At 37.3% G+C, this 21,581-nt stretch overlaps 1 protein-coding gene across 1 annotated transcript in view; it reads right to left on the bottom strand.

Annotated features, from left to right (window-relative positions):
• The window catches only part of LOC137083817 (serine/threonine-protein kinase 31-like), a 46,543-nt gene extending 29,019 nt beyond the window's left edge, over positions 1-17,524 (bottom strand). The window contains exons 1-16 of the mRNA XM_067449767.1: positions 17,445-17,524; positions 17,122-17,196; positions 16,986-17,025; positions 16,834-16,886; positions 16,583-16,678; positions 16,426-16,497; positions 14,436-14,594; positions 13,988-14,304; positions 13,374-13,533; positions 8,117-8,242; positions 7,923-8,035; positions 6,324-6,480; positions 6,036-6,161; positions 2,970-3,152; positions 2,328-2,450; positions 2,120-2,239 (exon numbers count right to left, since the gene is read on the bottom strand). Coding sequence (XP_067305868.1) covers positions 2,120-2,239; positions 2,328-2,450; positions 2,970-3,152; positions 6,036-6,161; positions 6,324-6,480; positions 7,923-8,035; positions 8,117-8,242; positions 13,374-13,533; positions 13,988-14,304; positions 14,436-14,594; positions 16,426-16,497; positions 16,583-16,678; positions 16,834-16,886; positions 16,986-17,016 — 1,836 coding nt within the window. The 5' untranslated portion in view covers positions 17,017-17,025; positions 17,122-17,196; positions 17,445-17,524. The remainder of the gene's footprint in view (positions 1-2,119; positions 2,240-2,327; positions 2,451-2,969; positions 3,153-6,035; positions 6,162-6,323; positions 6,481-7,922; positions 8,036-8,116; positions 8,243-13,373; positions 13,534-13,987; positions 14,305-14,435; positions 14,595-16,425; positions 16,498-16,582; positions 16,679-16,833; positions 16,887-16,985; positions 17,026-17,121; positions 17,197-17,444) is intronic.
• Positions 17,525-21,581: the final 4,057 nt, after the last annotated feature.

Raw genomic sequence — 21,581 nt, forward strand, 5'->3', positions numbered from 1 at the left:
ATAGCTAGCTGCATTGACCCTGCCTTGATAAAACACAGTGGACCAACACCAGCAGCTGACATGGCACCCCAGACCATCACTGACTGTGGGTACTTGACACTGGACTTCAGGCATTTTGGCATTTCCTTCTCCCCAGTCTTCCTCCAGACTCTGGCACCTTGATTTCCGAATGACATGCAAAATTTGCTTTTATCCGAAAAAAGTACTTTGGACCACTGAGCAACAGTCCAGTGCTGCTTCTTTGTAGCCCAAAAGTGGCTTGACCTGGGGAGTGCGGCACCTGTAGCCCATTTCCTGCACACGCCTGTGCACGGTGGCTCTGGATGTTTCTACTCCAGACTCAGTCCACTGCTTCCGCAGGTCCCCCAAGGTCTGGAATGGGTCCTTCTCCACAATCATCCTCAGGTCACCTCTTCTCGTAGTGCAACGTTTTTTTGCCACACTTTTTCCTTCCCACAGACTTCCCACTGAGGTGCCTTGATACAGCACTCTGGGAACAGCCTATTCATTCAGAAATTTCTTTCTGTGTCTTACCCTCGCTTGAGGGTGTCAATGATGGCCTTCTGGACAGCAGTCAGGTCGGCAGTCTTACCCATGATTGCGGTTTTGAGTAATGAACCAGGCTGGGAGTTTTTAAAAGCCTCAGGAATCTTTTGCAGGTGTTTAGAGTTAATTAGTTGATTCAGATGATTAGGTTAATAGCTTGTTTAGAGAACCTTTTCATGATATGCAAATTTTTTGAGATAGGAATTTTGGGTTTTCATGAGCTGTATGCCAAAATCATCAGTATTAAAACAATAAAAGACCTGAAATATTTCAGTTGGTGTACAATGAATCTAAAATATATGAAAGTTAAATTTTTATCTTTACATTATGGAAAAGAATGAACTTTATCACAATATGCTAATTTTTTGAGAAGGACCTGTAAATATGTGGTCCTGAATCTGACCTAGATCTAATTTTTCCCAATGTGGCCGTAGTGTGAACAACCAAGGCGGATTTGATGTGACTTTTACGTCAATCTGTAACGACATTTGTCACAATTATATGCCGGTGATTTAGCACTAGACACAACAGACACAGACAATAATTTAAAAAACTTGACTAGATATGGAGAACAGCGATGGAGCAAGTCAGTGGAGGGAGAGTGAGGGTCTTAGACCTATTTAGTATATGGGGAGATACTTCAATTCAAGCTAAACTAGAAGGATCCAACCGTAACCGCTCCGTTTTTGAAAAAAAATAGCACACGAAATGGAAGAACGGGGACACAGAAAAACGTGGCTTCAGTGCTAAAGGAAGGTGACAAAACACCAAAATAACCAATTTTGCTCTCTTTCTTTTCATTCTTCACCTCTTCAGCACCTGCTCATTAATGTTATGGCTTCCATTACACAAATATTTTTAAATAAAAGCGAAAATACTTACTTCCTCTATAACCTCCCGGTTAGTTTAAAACCTCAAACAGTTCACACTGGAATCAGATATAGGCCACATTTTAAAAGGTAATGTGAACAGCCAAACAAAAAATCAGATCTGAGCAAAAAATCAGAATTGAGCATTAAGATTTGCGGTGTTAACAGGGCCTTAGATTCTATCAAAGTGCCCAGCTTAAACATTTCAGATCATACTCTTTGTCTGTTCCCACTTGTGTTCCTCAAGGCTCTGTCTCGGACCCTCTTTTATTTATCATTTACCTACCACCTTCTTGGTTATATTTTTAGAAAACATGGCATTAGTTTTCATTGCTACATAGACGACACCCAGATATTTGTCCTCCAAGCCAAATTCTTCCCTCTGTGACTGTCTATAAGAGATCAAATCCTGTTTTTCGTACAATTTTCTCAAGCTAAATACTTATTAAACAGGGGTTCTTCTTGTTGGCACTATATCCAATTTGGCGAAATCCAACATCTTTCCACTTTCTATTAATAAATTCTATTAACTCCCCATCTTCTCGGGTTAAGAGTCTGGGTGTCATCTTTGAAGTACTTTGTCTTTTAAAACATGTAAACAATGTTACTTATATTATTTATACATAAAAAATCTGAAGTAGAGAGCGGCCCTCCAAATGATCAGCCTTTTCAAATTAACAGCAGACACTCAGAGAATATTTTACCTTCATGCTGAGTTCATACTTTTGCCTGATCTCCTCTAACAGACTTTGTTCTCTCTGGATGTCTCTCATGGCTTTACGAAAGGCATTGAACACTATTTTCCTTTCTTGATTGTCTTGTTCCTATGAAAACAAATTTTCCATTGCATTTCATTATTTTGTTTATCTGAAATTGATAGGTGAATGTGTAGATCAGGACAGAAACTATTACAGTCAATTCAGTACTGAGTTCTTCACACAGGGCATTGTCAGCATTCATCAGGATCTCATCCACACTTCCTGCAATATCTTCTTCGTGCACTGATGTTTTCTCTGAACATCTGAACATCAAAAACTGAAAACAAACAAAGGCTTCATCTTGTGGTTTTGAAAAACTACCTTGATGCTACAAACCATAGTTGTGTCCCAAATGATGCACTATACACCAATACACTTATGCACAAAAACTATTCTCTTCACTTCATAAAACTGTTGTAGAATCACTGTAGTTAGATGGACTTTTTAACTATGTCTTTAGTACCTTTTATGTGGCTTGAGAGGCATTTCTGAGCCATTGGATTTCAACAAAAATATCTTAATTTGTGTTCTGAAGATGAACGGAGGTCTTACGATATGATGGTAAGTAATTAATGACAGAATTTTCATTTTGGTGAACTAACCCTTTAAGGTCATCATCAATTTTCAGTGTGAACTTGCACTATTTATACTACAAAACGGCTTAGAATAGTGCATAAGTACACAAATTGGGGCGCACCTCATGCCTACCCTTCCCAATTAAAAGTCAAATTGCCAAATAATTACCTACCAGTAAAAGGAGACATGAATTTAATGAGGTTTACATGAACAAACATACCTTGCTAAGCCTGGCTGCCCAGCCGCTAAGAGCAAGGAGAGCCTCATCTGTAGCTTTTCGTGTGTTTTTGATTTTATGTTGTTTTTGCCCCTTCCACTCACAGAACTTCTCAAAAGAGTACTCTTCGGTCTCCTCTGCCAGCATAACAGAGCTAAATATGGCAGTCAATGATGATGCAACTTCCTGTAGATGCAGATGACACGGTTTAAAATTCATTAATGAAAAGCTGTAAGGTCAATCTTTACATACTATGTGCAGTTTAAAAGATACATATTTTAAACACAAGGTCAATTCTTCATCCCTCACTTAATACATCTGAGATGATTTGACAGACACCATATGGGATCATCAAATCATGATAACTGGTCTCTTGTTAATTTGGTTCTTCAAACGAATTTGCAGATTTGATTAAAATATCTAGATTAAGTTGTGATATTACTGCGTGTTCTTGTGTTCATCAGAAAGTGCAGATATATCGATTTGCGAAACCATGATCAGCAATGCAGCGATTGGCTTATATATAATAATTTAATCAGGAAACTTTACAAGAGAAAACTACTCAATTGTAATAGATTATTTTTATAATATACAATTTAATACAATTTTGGGGGATTTTTCCATGATTTCTAGTATTTTACAGATTTTTTCAGCAGCCCATTTTAATAAGCAATTCATTTAAAAGCGAACAAAGCTTCTTTAGGGTCAATAACATATTTTGAATGGCACAGCATATTAGACAGCAAGTTATCTGCATCTCCTGCACTGTATCAAGCCACCTGTCTAACAGTTTTTACCGTTCAAATAGTACATGTTTTATACTGTCTGTAATGTGTATAAGGCTCCAATGAAATTATGAGAAAATGATTACTTCACAAACAGAGGTGTCAAGTAACGAAGTACAAATACTTCGTTACCTTACTTAAGTAGAAATTTTGGGTATCTATACTTTACTGGAGTAATTATTTTTCTGCCTACTTTTTACTTCTACTCCTTACATTTTCTCGCAATTATCTGTACTTTCTACTCCTTACTTTTTAAAAATAGCCTCGTTACTCCTCTTTCATTTTTAATCTTGTTTAAAAAAAATAAAATTATGCAGATAAATCGCGTCATCCGGATAGTGTGAATTTGATTGTGGTTGGATGAGAAGTGTAAACATAAGTTACCATTCCAACACCCTATTGGTTACTACGCGATCCATATCCAACGCGCCTGCACATGACTCAAAGCACAAATCACACACGGTGTTGCCAGATTGGGCGGGTTCCAGCGGACGAGCACGCACTTTCAGTCAATCAGCGATCAGCAGCAGACGCGCTCATCATGACAGCCATGGTAAATGTCCATTGTACTAAAATGCATTAATTTTCAATGGGTATATATGTGGCTGAAACAGAATTTTTCCTCCCAAATTTTTCAACATTAACATTTTAATATAACATTATAGTCATTATGGCCTTTAGTAAAATGTTTTTTGAGGAGGTGGGGTAGTGCACTATAGGCCCCTGTGGTGTGGCCTAAGCTTTTGTCTTTAATGGCATTTTTTTCCTTACATTACTTTTACTTTTATACTTTAAGTAGTTTTGAAAACCAGTACTTTTACACTTTTACTTAAGTAAAAAGCTTGAGTTGATACTTCAACTTCTACAGAAGTATTTTTAAACCCTAGCATCTATACTTCCACTTGAGTAATGTATTCGAGTACTTTTGGCACCTCTGTTCACAAATATATCTCTCAATGAGTAAAAATGTCTCAAAATTACTCACACAACATTAAAAGGTTAGTTCACCCAAACATGAAATTGATGTCATTAATGACTCACCCTAATGTCGTTCCACACCCGTAAAACCTCCGTTCATCTTCAGAACACAGTTTAAGATATTTTATATTTAGCCGAGAGCATTGTCTACTCTTCCTGGTTTGTTTTCAATCCTCAAATAAAGATTCAAACAGTTATCAGCGGATTGCTTCATGATTCAGGTCACCAATGTCACGTGGTTTCAGCAGTTTGGCAGTTTGACACGCGATCCGAATCATTAATCAATCAACTGATTCATGACCGTTTGAATCTTTATTTGAGGTTTGAAAACAATCCCGGAAGAGAAGACAATGCTGAATAAAGTCGTAGTTTTTGTTATTTTTGGACCAAAATGTATTTTCTATGCTTCAAGAGATTCTAATTAACTAACTGATGTCACAGATGGACTACTTTGATTATGTTTTTATTCCTTTGATATTGTTTTTCTGGACTTGAACAGTATAGTGTGCATACACTTTCATGAAGGAACAGAAAAGCTCTCGTACTAAATATAAAATATCTTAAACTGTGTTCCGAAGATGAGCAGAGGTTTTACAGGTGTGGAATGACATTAGGGTGAGTCATTAATGACATAAATTTCATTTTTGGGTGAATTAACACTTTAAATGAAAGTGTCCCATTATGCTTTTTTGGATATATATATATTTTATGTAGTGTGCAATATAGCTTTTTGTGAAAGTGAAAGGTCTGCAAAGTTTTAAAGATCACAACATCTATTTTTAACTGCTGAAATGAGTCTTCAGTAATTCCAGTATCACTTCCTGTTACAAAGCTACGTTGCTTTGTAATTAATTTGTATAATGCCAGCATATGGTCTTCTTTGGCTGCCCATGATCAACGTTTACTTTGCCCCATCCTCAAACACTGTAGTTGTAGATGAGGCCTGAAAGGTCTCAATTATCAAAAAGATAATTGGAGTTTTTTTTCTGACACGTGTAGTAAGCAGTAGACCACTCACAATAGACTGGGCCAAATGACCAATCAGAGCAGAGTAGGCTCGAGGCAAGAAGGAGTTTAGAGAGACTGAATCCCTGATCGAACCATTTCAGACATTGAGAAAAGAGGTTATTAAAGTGTTTCTTGACCTTATATGCATGTAAATTAATTGTAGGAAACCATCAAAACAAAATTAAGAACCTTTGATATTGCATATTAGGGGCACTTTAAAATGAAAAATTTAAATATTAAAATAAATACCATAATAGTATATAAATAATAAAAAGGGGGGAATTTCTTCACTGCATACCTTTAGCTTGTCCAAGCGCTCATTGATTGACAGCTTGTCCACCTCTTGCAGAAAGTCATCTATAGCAGCTAAGAGAGCATCACGGGCTTCATTCCTGCTTTTCACCAGTGACTCCATTTCTGCCATCTGACAGAGGGACAACAAGGAATGTGATTCCTAACAACAATAGTTCACCAATACACAGATATTTTTAATAAAAACTCTTTTTTGAGCCACGGAGATAACATTCTTTTATGTGCAAACTCATTTCTTTCATTCTTTGATCAGAAGAATGTATATTTTACTCACGGTCTGACAGCCTCTTAGATTCTCCAAGGTTTCATCATAAGCTTTCCACGCAAGCTCCAGGCTCTCTGAGCTCAATGGCATTGAGATCCTATAGTTCATGATGATGGTAATGGACTCCAACAGGTGATCTTCATCAGTGGAGCATGGATTACTCTCCCTGAGGTTCAAACCCATAAAAATGGCAAGTGCATCTCTGAATCAACAACACTTATACATTAAAACCAATGATAACATCTAAAAAAAAAAAAGTAAAGAAGAAAACTGCCCATCTCTCTATTTGGTAGGATGGTGTTCTGTGTGAATTTTATTGCTGTGTTTATTTTGTGTTGCTTCTAGGTATTTGCTGAGTAGCTTGGAGCCCACCTCCAAGTCTATAAACACGTGACCTTTAATTCTATTACATTTTGCCCATTTTATTGCCTTTATTGGATGTATAATTTTAGAAAATTATACATCCAATGAAAAAAAAAAGAAGTATGTCATACTAAGTTAGTTTAGTTACTTACAGATCACTCACTCGATCCTTCTAGCTAACGTCACCTTCTCCCTCACACAAGTTAAAAGGATATTCTTTTGACAAGGCTTCCATTCATTTTGTACAAAATATATATTTAGATTTTTAAGAATAAAGTATGATGTTTTGCATGCTTGTATTTCAGAGTACATCACAGTCACTGCAAAGCCTACATTGTGACTAACATTTTATAAACATGCAATATCGTTGACGAAAAAAGACGAGTCTAAAATGTAGTTTAAAAAAGAAAAACTTGAACAAAAAGCACTGGGTTTGGTTTTGTCGGGGGGGGGGGGGGGGGGGTAGGTAGGTAATGTAACACAAATTAAACATTGATTTAATTTGTGTTACATTACCTAGGTACATAGGTAATGTAACACAAATTAAACATTGAAGTCCATGTTGCACAAAAATAAACACTGCAATTTATAATTATTTTGTTGTTGTTTTTTTACAGTGGGTCATAATATAACATATCTTTGTCAGTGCGTTTTGTGGTGTTAGGAATTGTTTTTCTGCGCATTTTTGCAGCAACTCAAAACGTGCGTACACCACCTCCTGAGCTGTATACTATCCAGTGTTTTACCTAAACGTGCAATATGGCAACCGAGCTCTCACCCTCGTGTGCAGTGTGGATGATCTGAAAACACCAATAAACAAGTAAGCTGCATTTTATCAATCTCCATTTGAGATGTTTCGCTTAAAGTGTCATTCAGTCTGTCTGTGTTCTGTCAGGACGGTCAGGACTCACGAGCCACTTTGCTGAACAACTGAACTGCTGTGAGCGGCTGAAATAAGCCAATCAGAGCAGAGCTCAACATTAATATTCATGACCCTTCCAAATAAGGTAAAAACAGAGCATTACATCCTAATGACAACTTCTAGGGTTTTAAATAGACCTGTAAAACTGTATCTGGACAATTTTTGCCCTTAAATAAGCCACATACCCTCTATGTAGATATATGAGAACAATTTAACATATTGTTTCAATTCATTCTAGGGCCCCTTTAAAGAAAAAGATATACATGAAAACTCAACTGTAAGTATCACATTTTTGAATTTGGTAAGAAGAAAAATCCTTTTGCCTTAGTTTCCTCAGAGAATCCACTTTCTTAGCCAACTGGGAAATTCTGCTTGCAACTGTTGTAGGATGTTTATCTTCAGTCTCCTTTGTCTTCCCATAATTCTCCTTCACTATCTGCAAAGTATGAACAAACCTTTATACACCATCATGACCTAAAACACACTGAACAATCAACACCCCTCAACAAATGTGCACCTGGAGCTCTAATTTGGCCTCCTCTATCTGCTGCCCCAGGAGAGATGCATTCAGCTGGATGGCACTTCCTTCCTCTTTTAGCTTCTTGATCTCTAAGTCCTTCTCATTTATCACCTTTCTCATCCTCTGGGTACACAGAACAGCACAGAGCCACAGATTATCAGATTATTCTCACATAAGTCTCTTATACTCACCAAAGCTGCATTTATTTGATGAAAAATATATGCAGAAACAGTAGAAAGTTCATAAGTAGAAACAGTAATATTGTTACAATTTAAAATAACCATCTTCAAATGTAATTTATAATAAAAAACAGTAATATTGTGAAATATTTGTATTATTTAAAACTAACAGTTTTTTTATATTAATAAATTAAGTATTCAGTGTTGCATGATTCTACAGAAATCAATCTAAAATGCTAATTTTGTGCTCAAAACTGTGATCATTTTTTTCAGGATTCTCTAATGAATATAAAGTTCAAAAGTACAGCATGTATATGAAATAGAAAATTTTGTACCATTATAATTATCTTTACTGTAACCTTTGATCAATGTATGTGCCCTTATTAAATAAAAGTATGAACTTAAAATGTCTAATTAAAATGTCTCCTTATTCCCCTTGGTACATTCTATACAATTTCCAACTTGTTTCTAGGGGTGGGTGATATGACCAAAAACACTTTATGAAAACAATATATCACAATATAGTTATTTTGCTTTAAATAAAGTGATGATATAAAAATGCAATTGAAATTTCATAAATCTCATCACCAATTTCAAAATCAACAAAAAATAATATTAGCCTAACTAACAAAAGTAAAACAATAAAATAAAAAATAAAAACCTCAAACTCACTAAAGACAAGTAAACAGTGAATAATTACAAAAAAATAGGACAAAAAACATGTGCTTTCTTTCCCGACCATTTACGTTCACATAGGACGTTTATAAGGGATACTAACAAAGACTGGCTTATAAGTGTTTGTATTTGACTTTTCAAGCCCAGTAAGTATATGGAGCTAAAAGAGTCTCAATAAAGATAAATACACACACTACATTCACATATGCACACACAGGATTCATAAAAGCACACACAGGATACACAAATGCACACACAGGATACACAAATGAACAAAAAATTCACAAATGCACACACACAATTTTAAAAGCACAGAAGATTCACAAATGCATACAAAATTCAGAAATGCACACAAAATGCATAAATACACACAAAATTCAGAAATGCAAAGAAAATGTACAAATGCGCTCAAGATTCAGAAATGTATTTCTGATGCACACACAATTATATCTTGATTTGAAAACTGCTTGCGGTCTGTGAACTTCACTGCATTTGTGTGTGAATTTTGAGACTCCCCTGACTTGGCTCGACACACAAATGCCCTTTTTAAACAGGGAATGACCAGCAACCAATCAGAAAATCGCCCTCGTTTTAGCCAATCACAGGAACACATCGCACGTGGGGGATTGTTAACTTATAAGTCAATCACATGAACGCGTTCACACATCGCGATATAATAACAATAATAATAGATTTTATTCATAACGCACTTTTCATTCCGAAGAATCTCCAAGTGCAACAAAGGGAAAAAATACCAAAAATGAATAAGTAAAAATATAGAATAATACAAACAATCAACCAACACATAACAGTTAAAAGCTTTTCTGAACAGAAAACAGCTGACGGTGGAAACTCTGTAAGCTCCACAGAACACTGTGATCCACTCCATGAAACGTTATTACATTTCTCCCAGCGCTAGAGGCTCTGTTGCTACATATTCCCCTATGATATTCCCATATTCCCAATTCGGCAGTGTCCTGGTGACGTCGTCGAGGCATGACAGCTGAAGACCAGATGGAGGGATCGCCACAGCAGCATGCAGGAGGAAAACAAAGTTTTCCGGGCACTTCTGTGGGCACGCCGGGGTCGGCGCAGAAGTCCAAACCGTTCCACGGCCGCAATGCAAGATGGAACAGCAGCCCAGCCGACAGTCAGCAGCCGAGAAGTAGAACATCCCAACACCACGCCGGACGCTGATGACGCTAGCCCGGTGCAAACTTCAGCCCCCATGCAAGCCAGAGGGGACCACCAGTGAGCAGCCGACACCCAGAACAGCCGCAGCGAGCAACATGAAATGTCCCTTAAACCAGAAGCAACTGCAACAATTCAAACATAAAAATTTCCACAAATACAGGCATCTGCCAGAAGAATTCCTCCATCGCGCTAGCCATCTTACAATAGTGGCCGTCTTGCACTGCGGCCTTGGGGCGCCTTGGACTTCTGCGCCGACCCCGGCGTGTCCACAGAAGTGCCCGGAAAATTTTGTTTGCCTCCTGCATGGTGCTGCAGCGATCCCCATCATCTGGTTTTCAGCTGTCATGCCTCGACGACGTCATCAGGACACTGCCGAATTGGGAATATACCAACAGAGCCTCTAGCGCTTGTATTGTATTACTATATTTTTTACTTGTCATTCATTTTTGTTATTTTTTCCCTTTGTTGCACTTTGAGATTCTTCGGAATGAAAAATGCGTTATGAATAAAATGTATTATTATTATTATTATTATATTGCAATGTGTGAACGCGTTCATGTGACTGGCTTATAAGTTAACAATCCCCCACATGCTAAATTGGCTAAAACAAGGGCAATATCTGATTGGTTGCTGATCATTCCCTGTTTAAAAAGGGAAATGCAGTGAAGTTCACAGACCGCAAGCAGTTTGTAAATCAAGATATATTTGTGTGTTCATCATAAATACATTCATGAATCTTGAGCGCATTCGTGAATTTTCTTTGCATTTCTGAATTTTGTGTGTATTTCTGAATTTTGTATGCATTTCTGAATTTTTGTGCATTTGTGTATCCTGTGTGTGCATTTGTGTATCCTGTGTGTGCATTTGTGTATCCTGTGTGTGCATTTGTGTATCCTGTGTGTGCATTTGTGTATCCTGTGTGTGCATTTGTGAATCCTGTGTGTGCATTTATGAATCCTGTGTGTGCCTTTATGAATGTAGTGTGTGCATATGTGAATGTAGTGTGTGTATTTATCTTTATTGAGACTCATTTAGCTCTATATTAGTAAGGTACTAAAAAGAACTCTAGTCATTAAGGCCGGAGACACACTGCAAGCGTGGCGTTTCTGCTGCGTGTCAGCCGCGGGGCGGCTGCGCAGGGTTTTCTCTGTCTTTGCACACCAGAAGCGTGTCTGACGCGGCGCTGCTGCTGCTGGGAAGCCCTATACTTCATGTTAAATATAAATATATTGCCTATTGATACAGCAAAGACAACGTCGGCAGTAGCCTAGTATTGACCATACATATATATGGTATTGACGGCAAAATAGGCTACAGAATATTTCGTTCTGTATTGACAGGTTTAATATTTCAAAATCGATAATTATGTTGTTTTTTATTATTACAAGTAGCCCTATATCTGCATTTATGTTAACCTAAAGACTTTCAAACATGAAAATGTCATTTATTAATATGTATTCGTGTCAAAATGGCATATAAACATCTTTTCCTATGCTGTTTTGCCTAGAAACGCTTCTAACACGCTTGCGTGTCGCGTGAAAAATAGGCGTCTCTTCTATTTGAAGCATGCACGCGCTTTCCGCGCGGCTCGGACTGCGCATGAGCCGCGCGGCTGACGCAGGCAGTATGCAAGCGCTAACCGGTTAACATGGGAGCCGAAATAAAAACGGACACGCCACGCACCCGAGACGCTCACGACACGCTTGCAGTGTGTCCCCGGCCTTAAGTTCAGTACTCATGCGTTCTATGAGCAGCGGCTTTATGTGCGTGCATTTCAGACATTGAGTGCATAAACCGAAATTAGTCCCCTTTGGCTGCTCATTTTGCTTATATGGTTTTAAACCCTTTAAACCTTGTTTTAAACTGTAAGGATTAAAGGACAACTCCGTCGAATTTACGTTTACGTTTAAGTTTACGTTTATCTTGATCGTTATATCTTTGTGAGCACAGTCTATAGAAAAAGAAAAAAAAACAGATTGGTGCTTGCAACACGGAGCTGTTACAGTTAATGCCCAGAGCCCCCCCTCAGCTAAAACGGCAGTTATGGGGGCATAAACGTCAAGGGTGTATTTATGTGCCTCTTAAAGGGATACTTCACCGCCTTTTTATATAAAACTGTTATTCCCTTAACTAAAGTGAGTTGATACATGCCTCTCTCGTCTGAGTGTGTGCACTTAATCTCTCTGACGCGCGGTGACGATCTGATAGCATTTAGCTTAGCCCACTAAGCTCAGTTCATTCACTATGGAACCAAAAAGAGATCACGTTAGAAGCGACCAAACACCTCCACGTTTTCTCTATTTTAAATACAGTTACACGAATAGTTGAACGATCAAGTATGATGACATAAAATAAAAGGTGTCGCTTTTCTAAGTGGATTAAAAAGGAGAACTATAATGTATGGCGGAATAGCAAATCTGAGAGTACTTCGCGACTCTGCGCAGCAAAAAGTCCCGGCTGAAACATCCTCCCTCACATCTCACCCTCCCCCCTATTGACAGAAATGAGAGAGGCAGGCAAAATGTGTGTTATTTTGGCAAGGTTAACTGCTAAAAATGTTGCATTCCTGGTTCTATATATCACATAATTAAGGTCGCTTCAACCCAGGGACATGGAAAACAATCCTCTGTAAAACCGCAGACTTGGCAGCACAGTGCAGTTGAGCTCTGTTGACATTTGACAACTAGCGTAATGCGTCGCTCCGTTGCTCTGATTGGTTGTAGTTCTATCCAATTGAGGTCTTTCCTGGTTCGGTTGAACAACGGCCCACAATTACAGCCCAATGGAGCAGTTTCAGACTCATATTCTGACTAGAACTGAGTATGACGACGTCAGGCTAAAGATTTTGCAGAGAAAATTGAAAATATCTCACTGTTGGTTTTCATATTTTGCTCCCAGTGACTTTTTGTAGGTATTGGGCTGTTACATGTGTGTACCAAATTTCATACTTGTAGGTGAAGCGTAGCGTGAACGGCGCTTAATCTAAATTTTGTAGGTGGTGTTATCAAGCCATTTTGCCACGCCACGTACATTTTCACCACTTGTGACGTGTGTGCAAAGTCTCATGAGTTTTCGAGCATGTTAAGGCCCTCAAATTCATTTCAGAAAAGAATAACAATAGACAGAGCAATTCCAATAGGGACAGTGAAAATGATTAAAAAATGACATTTGTTGATAAAACATTTGAGAGAATGAGAAGGTGTCACCTGTAGCTCAGACTCGGTTTCACTTGGCATCTGCTTAGTATCCTGAGAGCACAACTGCTGTCCATCTCCACTTGCCTTCGAGACATTGATCTCACTAAGAGGTTCCTGACCAACATTCATTTTCTCCACAGGCTGGAGAGCAATGATAGTTTTCTGCTCCCTAAAACATATAGAAAAACATGGATTCATAACTCAGAACATTCTAGATACTGTATTTTTATGAAACTCACACGGGTGCTACATCCTACTGCCATGATTAAAGTGAATAGTAATGTTATCCTTAAAGTCACCATGAAATCAAAATAGACTAATCTTATTTTTTATTAAATAGTTTTGTGTTTTTTATTATTATGAACGTGCACATAATTATTATTATTTTTATACATGTGCCCTAATCTTTAATCAAAATAACTCTCCCTCCCTCTTGCAGCGACAGCAACAATAGCAAACAACAACCATTCAACAATCCAATCAATACCCCATGGACAGAACAAAGTCTCGTCCCACATTTATTCTTGTTTGAAAATCTCTTTTTTACTTGGATATACGTCACAATAGGGAAGAAAAAGTGTATCGCAACTCTTGCAATATTGTCTGCGAGTCTCAAATCTTACTTAACAACTTGAGGTTTCTGGTCTGAGAATATTGGCCGCAATTTGGGCATGCATCCCAATGAAGAGCCGAGTGTGTCCAACTCCCCTGGGTTCCTGGTGGGCCATAGTCCCGTGCGCTCCTGCAGGTTTACTGTGGGAAGGTGGTTCTCCCTGTTGCTTGGGAGACTGACTTTGGCAAACTTAAACTTCAACAGCTCCTCACCAATGTCAAGATTCCCCTGGAAGGCTTCAACCAGGATGGTTCCGTCAAAGCAAACTGACTTTTTATGGACACGCAACTTTTTTCCATGAATTATATTGTGAAGGAAGGACTTCCCCTAATGGATAACAACAGTTTCAACAGTTTATCAGAGTCAGAGAGAAACATTACATGATAAACAAATATTACATGCACTTAAACTCATATTTATAAGTGAACTGCCCATTATGTAAAACAGCTGTCAGATACCTGTGCAAAAATTGGGGAATCCTGCTCACTTGACACATGAAAGCCCCAGAACTTGTACTTTTTTGCCAGTCCTGTTGTCTGCAGTTCTTCTGGGAGTTCGACTAAATCAGACCGACTCACAATCTCCATATTTCCATAGTCAATGTACAAAATATAGAACTGAGCAGAAAAGAGTAAAACCTTTATGATATTCATGAGAACATCAGTGTTAAAAGTATGAGAAAAAACAGCTTTGTACTTTTGTTTTTAAGTTGTCAAATAAACTTTTCCCACTATATAAAAAAATAGCACCATTTAATTTTGGTCACAGAATAAATTAATCACAGGTGACATCTGAATAGGGTATTTCTATGTCTAATGACACTCATATCATATCATGTCATATCATCCAATAAAACATAAATAATTCTGATCCACTTCTATAGAGTGCCTTCCAGAAGCATTTTTTCCATTCTTTTTTACCACAGGGATTTTTTTTAAAGGTATTAATTTAGGAGTTATAAGCCATGAGCCAAACCAACCAGCTAATGAGGTGAATAACTTTAAATTCTTTGAAACTTTGAAGCAAAAATGTATTTGAAAATCCAACAAAAACAAAGGTACATGACAAATGGCTTATTTGTCTACAGTCCCATGAAGCAAGGCAAATGACACTAATTAAAAATACAATATAAAAAACAATATATTTTATGTTTCTTGCAAAAAATGCAATATAGTACAACAACAAAAATATAGTACACTTTACTTGTTTCTATTCTCTGACTAGTGGAGATTTCTCTGCAGAATCAATGGTAATGTCATTCCAAAAACGCAAGAGTTTCTAACATCTTTGTAACACAAATACAGATCTTTTTGATAAAATCTGAGAGCTTTTTGTCCCTCCTTTGACAGCTATGCAACTGAAACTTTTACGCTTCAAAAAGTTCATAAAGAGATCTTAATACAAATCATTATGAACCGAGTGGTTTAGTTCTAAGTTTTCTAAAGAGACATGATTGCTTTATATGATTAACAGATTTAATATAGGTTTTTATTCACATATAAACTCTAATCAGTGAACATAAACAGAAGCTCAACAAAACCTGCTTGACGCACAAGAACAAACCTCTTGAGAAAGCTCAAACGTGTGCATAACACATGAGAATGAACTTCAATGGTTCTTGCGGAAGCTCAAACTTGATGTGTAACACATGAGAATGAACCTCATTGGTTCTTATGGAAGCTCAAATTTGATGGGTAACATGAGAATGAACCTCATTGGTTCTTATGGAAGCTCAAACGTGCTGTGTCCCACATGAGAATGAACCTCATTGGTTCTTGCTGAAGCTCAAACGCACTGCGTAACACATAAGAATGAATCTCAGTGGTTCTTGAGAAAGGTCAAATGTGGTGCGTAACACGAGAATGAACTTCAATGTTTCTTGCTGAAGCTTAAACTTGATGTGTAACACATGAGAATGAATCTCACTGGTTCTTTTGGATGTTTAAATGTGCTCCATAACACATGAGAATGAACTTTAAAGGTTCTTGCGGAAGCTCAAACATGCTGCGTAACACACGAGAATGAACATCATTGGTCCTCACGGAAGCTCAAACGGGCGGTGTAACATGAAAATGAACCTCATTGGTACCGCACGCCAAAGGAACATGCTTGAGCTTCTGTTTACCAGAACTGATGTGTGACTAGATGAATGTTTATTTGTGAATAAAAGCCTAAAATCAATCTGCTCATCATATAAAGCAATCCTGTCTCTTTAAAATTTTGGACCAAACCTCTCAATTATTATGGATTAGTTTATGATTTTTATGATTAGTAGTTGTGAAGCTGCCAATGGAGGGACAAAAGATCACATTTCATCAAAAATATTTTCATCTGTGTTCTGAAGACAAAGGAAAGTCTTACGGTGTTGGAATTTAAATTTTTGGGTAAACTATCATTTAAAGCCCCTCACCCACACCTGTGAGTTTCTAAATAAGCTTTTTTACAAACCTTGTCTTCGGTTTGCTGTTGCACTGTACACCTGTACCAGCACTTGTCCTCTGAATACCGTGCCCCATAGACCTATATCAGGGAAATGGAGTCGAGTTAGATCTAAACTTGTAGACTATTCGTAGACTATTCATATTTGTCCTTATATTTTACTTGCCTTGTGTGAACTTGGCCTTCCCATCAATATAGGGGCAATTGGGCATTTTTCTGTCAGCATAACATTTATCTTCTCATTTATTTTGTCTGTTACATTCTGATGAAACAAAAACCCAGGCAATGGATGAGCATATTAGGCAACAAAAAACAGCAATTCTGTTAGATATAACGTTATTGTAGTAATTAAAATGTATGACCCACTAGCTTAGCAATCCATTTGATTATGACAAATACATGTAAACATAGGCTTACCTGAGCCCAAAACGTGATGGTATCCACAACATGAGTGACAACCACGAGTTCCACTGGATAAATAACGATAAGAAAAGCTCAAACATCAGCTCGTATAATTAACAAAACAGGCAATGACGACTTCGAAAAACAGGAGAAAAGCTGCAACTTACTTTTTTCAGGCTGAATCCCGGACTGATCCATGAGATTTTCCTAAAATCAACAACATGGCAGCCATTAGTTAATAGTTTTCCACGAGTCATAACAGTAATGAGAGTTAACGTTAGAATATAATGTCGTTCTACTTACCAATGTTTAGCGACCTGCTAAAATTAACTTCCACAGCCGAACGTTGGTGTCGATCGATTTGGGGTAACGTGTATTCTGTGAATTAATTATGTGTAACGAAATGTAGCGTTAAACATGCAACCTGATCAATCAAATTTAATAACGGGTAACGTTAAAGTCGCCAATGTTTATTTTATTGGTCTCTCTCGGTTATTGCTGTCTTGTTGCTAACGTTAATGTTTTGCCCTTCAAAGTAAATAATTGAAGCATATGATATTTTAATATTACCACTTATCATTTAAACTGCAAATAAATATTATTGTAGATAACTGTAAAATGCTGACCTTTAATAAAAATAAAAAATAAAAATCTCCTTGTAGTGACGTCCGTTTTGTCAACAGCTCTTAACTCGGATCTTTTAAATGAATCACTTGAACCGGTCTGAACCGGTCTATGGTCTGAACAAATCAATCACGAATCATACTCAATCGATCCGCGTACTCAGCGAACTGCAAATCAACAACCAAGAACTGAATGAATCAAATGAATTACTGCATCAAACTGATGATAATAAATATTCTTATTAATAAAACTTGAATGCAATAAACAGCAATATGTGCAGAAATATGGCTTTGTGTTGAACTGTTCGAAGGAACCGATTTTAATTAGTCAGATTTCCTTTTTTTTTTTTTTTTTGTATGTTCAGGTCTAGCAGGACAGACAGAGAGTGTTGATTGTACACACACCGCTTTTGAACAGCATTGCTGCGTCCCAATTCGCCTACTTATACTACGTCCTAAAAGTATGTACTCTTTTTGTGAAGAAAAAGTATATACTTTTGAGTGTGTAGCAGAAAAGTATGCAAGCTTCGGGACATACTACTTCGCCATCTTTAATGGACTCTGTCGCTTAGTTACGTGCATCCCGTCACCGTTTATCTGCCCTGTCAATCATCGTCAGATTCGTCACAGTTCAAATCCTCCACATTCAGATTAATCTCCTACCGTATCGGAGAAAAATGTAGCCGCTCGTTGATCTGCCATTTGTGGGTCTTTAATGCAGAGACTCTCCTCATGTGTTTGCAGTTTGAATATAATGATGCATTTAAAAGTTAATGGCCAAAAATGTCATTACAAAAGTTCACAATGCTGCTGCAGGTGAAATATAATGTGGACAACACTGAATAAATATATTTTTGTCAGGTTAAATATTGATAGGGTCACTCAAACCCCTTTATCTAAACTTCTCTACTTAACCATCGAACTCGCACATCCGTCATGTTTGTAGTTTTTTAACGCTTTTTATCCGCGTTTGTAGTTCTAATCGAATCCTCGTCCAACTCGCAATGGGTTGTGGGCAATATCAGCCGTTAGAGTGCCTGTTGTCACTACTCGATCCATACTGTGAATTCGGACCGGAAATAGTAAACCATCCGGGAATCTTTGGAATACTCTTTTCAACATACTACGATTTGGGACATACTAATTCTATTTTCGTATACTATGATGGATAGTATGCGAATTGGGACGCAGGGCATATGTACACCTGAAGGTATACGGCTTTGGTATTCTTTTAAAGTAACAGGTATATTATATCTTGAGACAAAGTCTTCAAACGTAAAGTTCCATCAGTATTAAATAACTGATTCAATAAAAACAACCCGTTACTAAACCAATTGCGAAAAATAACGTTTTATTTCTATATAAAATGTTGGCATTATTCCAGATGAGAAAACTGAGGGGGAAATTTGTGTTTATAAATAAGTCTTCAGGTAGCAAGTACTTGCTGGTAGAATTTAGAAAGTTTAATTGGATTTTTTTTCAAATGAATAGAAATTCTAACCCACCCAACTTTGAGAAAACAAAACGAGGAATTATATTCCAAATAGATGAAGGATTTTGTAGATAATGACTTAGCCAATTAATTTTAAAGTTACCGTTTAGAGAGCCAAAACTGATAAAATTCAGACCACCTTTATTATATGAATTCAGAATCACAGATTTTTTTATATAGTGGATTTTGTTTTTCCACAAAATTGTATCAACATGCTGTCAATTAATTTACAAATATATTTGTCAACAGACATTGATTGAGCAGCATATGATAATCGAGAGATGCCTTCCGCTTTAGTGAGCAGAGTTCTGCCTTTGAGGGATACATCTCATTGTAACCAATGATTAAGCACCTTACGTGTCTTCTCAATGATTGGAAGAAAATTGGAGGAGCATCTAATTTTATCATCTTTTATTATTTTAATGTAACACTCTCTTTTACAGGGATATTACAAATTAAAGATTCTAGGCAATTACCAACTGGAAGCAGTTCACATTTGTTGATGTTAAGTTGAAGGCCTGGCTTTAGAAAAGGGCTCAAGAGTCTCTAATGCTACAGCAACCTGAGAGGCGTCTTTTAAAAATAAAACAGTATAATTGCCTATAATCCGCTAATTGACTTATTATCACTTCAGTATCATTAACAGTTATTCCTTTTTAAGAGCTTTCTCTGATGAACAAATTTAGCAGTTCTGTGGCTATTAGAAACAGATACAGAGAGATTGGGCATCCTTGCCTGACTCCCAGATTCAGAGAAAATCTAGGAGAGGTCCCACTGCAGAGTTTGATAGAGCTATTGCAATTGGTATATAGCATTGATCTACAGCAGAAGTCACCTAATCCCACCTTACTAAGAGTCAAATGCATGCTCCAGGGAATCAAAGGCTTTATAATAATCTAAGAAGAGAATAAAATTATCATTGGGGAAAAAGTCTATAATCTAGAATAATCTAGAATGTCTAAAACTAGTCGTATGTTATTAAAAATAAGTCTTTTTTGCAGAAAGCCAGCTTGGCATTCATCAATTAAGTTATTCAAAACACATTTTTATATTTTTAAAATAAAATCAGAGCAATTATTTTATAATCGTTATTTAACAATGTAATTGGCCGCCGACTATCAATTAATAAGGGGTCTTTATTTGGATTTGAAATTAAAGTTACAAGTCCTTGACACAAAGTCGGAGGGAGCGAGGCTCTTTCTATGCTCTCAAAAAGGAGCTAAAAAAGGAGCTAAACTCTTGCTAAATGCTTTATAAAATTCAGCAGTTAAGCCATCTGTTACAGGGGATTTATTATTTTTCAAATAATGAATGGCCTCAGTAACTTCTTGTAAACTAATTGGGGATTCACATGAGTTGAATTCTTCATTAATCATCTTAATATTATGTAGGGACTCAAAAAACTCCAAGTCCCAGGGGCCCGTTCTTCGTACGTTGCTAACTCAGTTAGCTGGATTTGATTGTTGACGATTTGGCTTGATCTCAGATTGTTTGGTTCTTCGAAGCTCATCCTGGACTTGATGTCATAGCAACAGGTCCGTTAGCTTAAACCAGCTCAGGAGCAGGCTTATTCCCTGTAAACAGGATTAGATTGCATCTTGAGGTGATACTTAAATTCTGTCCCAGCCACTGCAACTTTACTACAAGAACTTTATTACAACCTTACTGAACCAGGGGCAGTAAGGTAATAATGTAAAATAATAAATATAAAAGTTTATTTGAAAATAATATTTTAATGTTGTTTAAAATGTGTGTATAATATAGACACAGTCACTTGATTGAGAGATTTATTTGTGAATTGTGATGGAATGATAAAGATGTGTTGGAGGTTTACACACATTGGGCAGTTATTCTTCATCGTGCATTAATGTAAGTGGTGTTCATCAAAACAGTGCACATTAATATATCTAACTTTTATGTTGTTTTGGTCCTTTTTTCTTTTTTTCTTTATCTCTGTAAAGAAAAAGTCTCAGGACCAAATGTTTAACCAGTCATTGCATGCGGTCCGTAGGCAATGATAGGTGGCCAATATAGACATCCTGGGGTGGCCTGGGTGGCCTACCTGCCTGTCTACCGCGCATCCTGCTCGCGCAGTCTGTCACATCACACGTCATCAGCGCGGTCCAAGAAAGAAGTAGCAAAACACGTTTATAATCACTGAACGACAATGGCAGGTAAACAGCAACCACATTCTGCAGTTCCTCTATCTCAACCAAACACACTTGCCAAAGGAAAACAAAGTAAGAAAAGAAAAACAGTATTAGAAGTTGCTAGCCTATGACAAAAAAACGCCTAGAACATGCAAGAGCTCAAACCAGAGTTAACATCGGTGTTGCTTTTCCACGCTGGAGACAACTGGGGGATTCAAAGGGTCTGAAGACTGACGCTATGGTTGCTGTTTTCCTTTTGGAGAGGTAAATGGTGCATCTTGCTACTGTTTTGAACTATAGTAGCCTACGTACTACCTTTAACGAGCTCAACGCTGACAGCAAGGTGTAAAACGGAACTATTTTATATGTTTTCAAAGTTACGAGAAAGGTGTGGATGCAGCTGTTACTTCCGACAGGTGAATGAAATGTCATGTTTTTCGTGTAGCCTATCGAAATGTCCTTCCTTGATTTTTAAACCACGTTTTTTGTGGATGGATT

This window comes from Pseudorasbora parva, chromosome 7, assembly GCF_024679245.1.
Source record: "Pseudorasbora parva isolate DD20220531a chromosome 7, ASM2467924v1, whole genome shotgun sequence".
Taxonomy (NCBI): domain Eukaryota; kingdom Metazoa; phylum Chordata; class Actinopteri; order Cypriniformes; family Gobionidae; genus Pseudorasbora; species Pseudorasbora parva.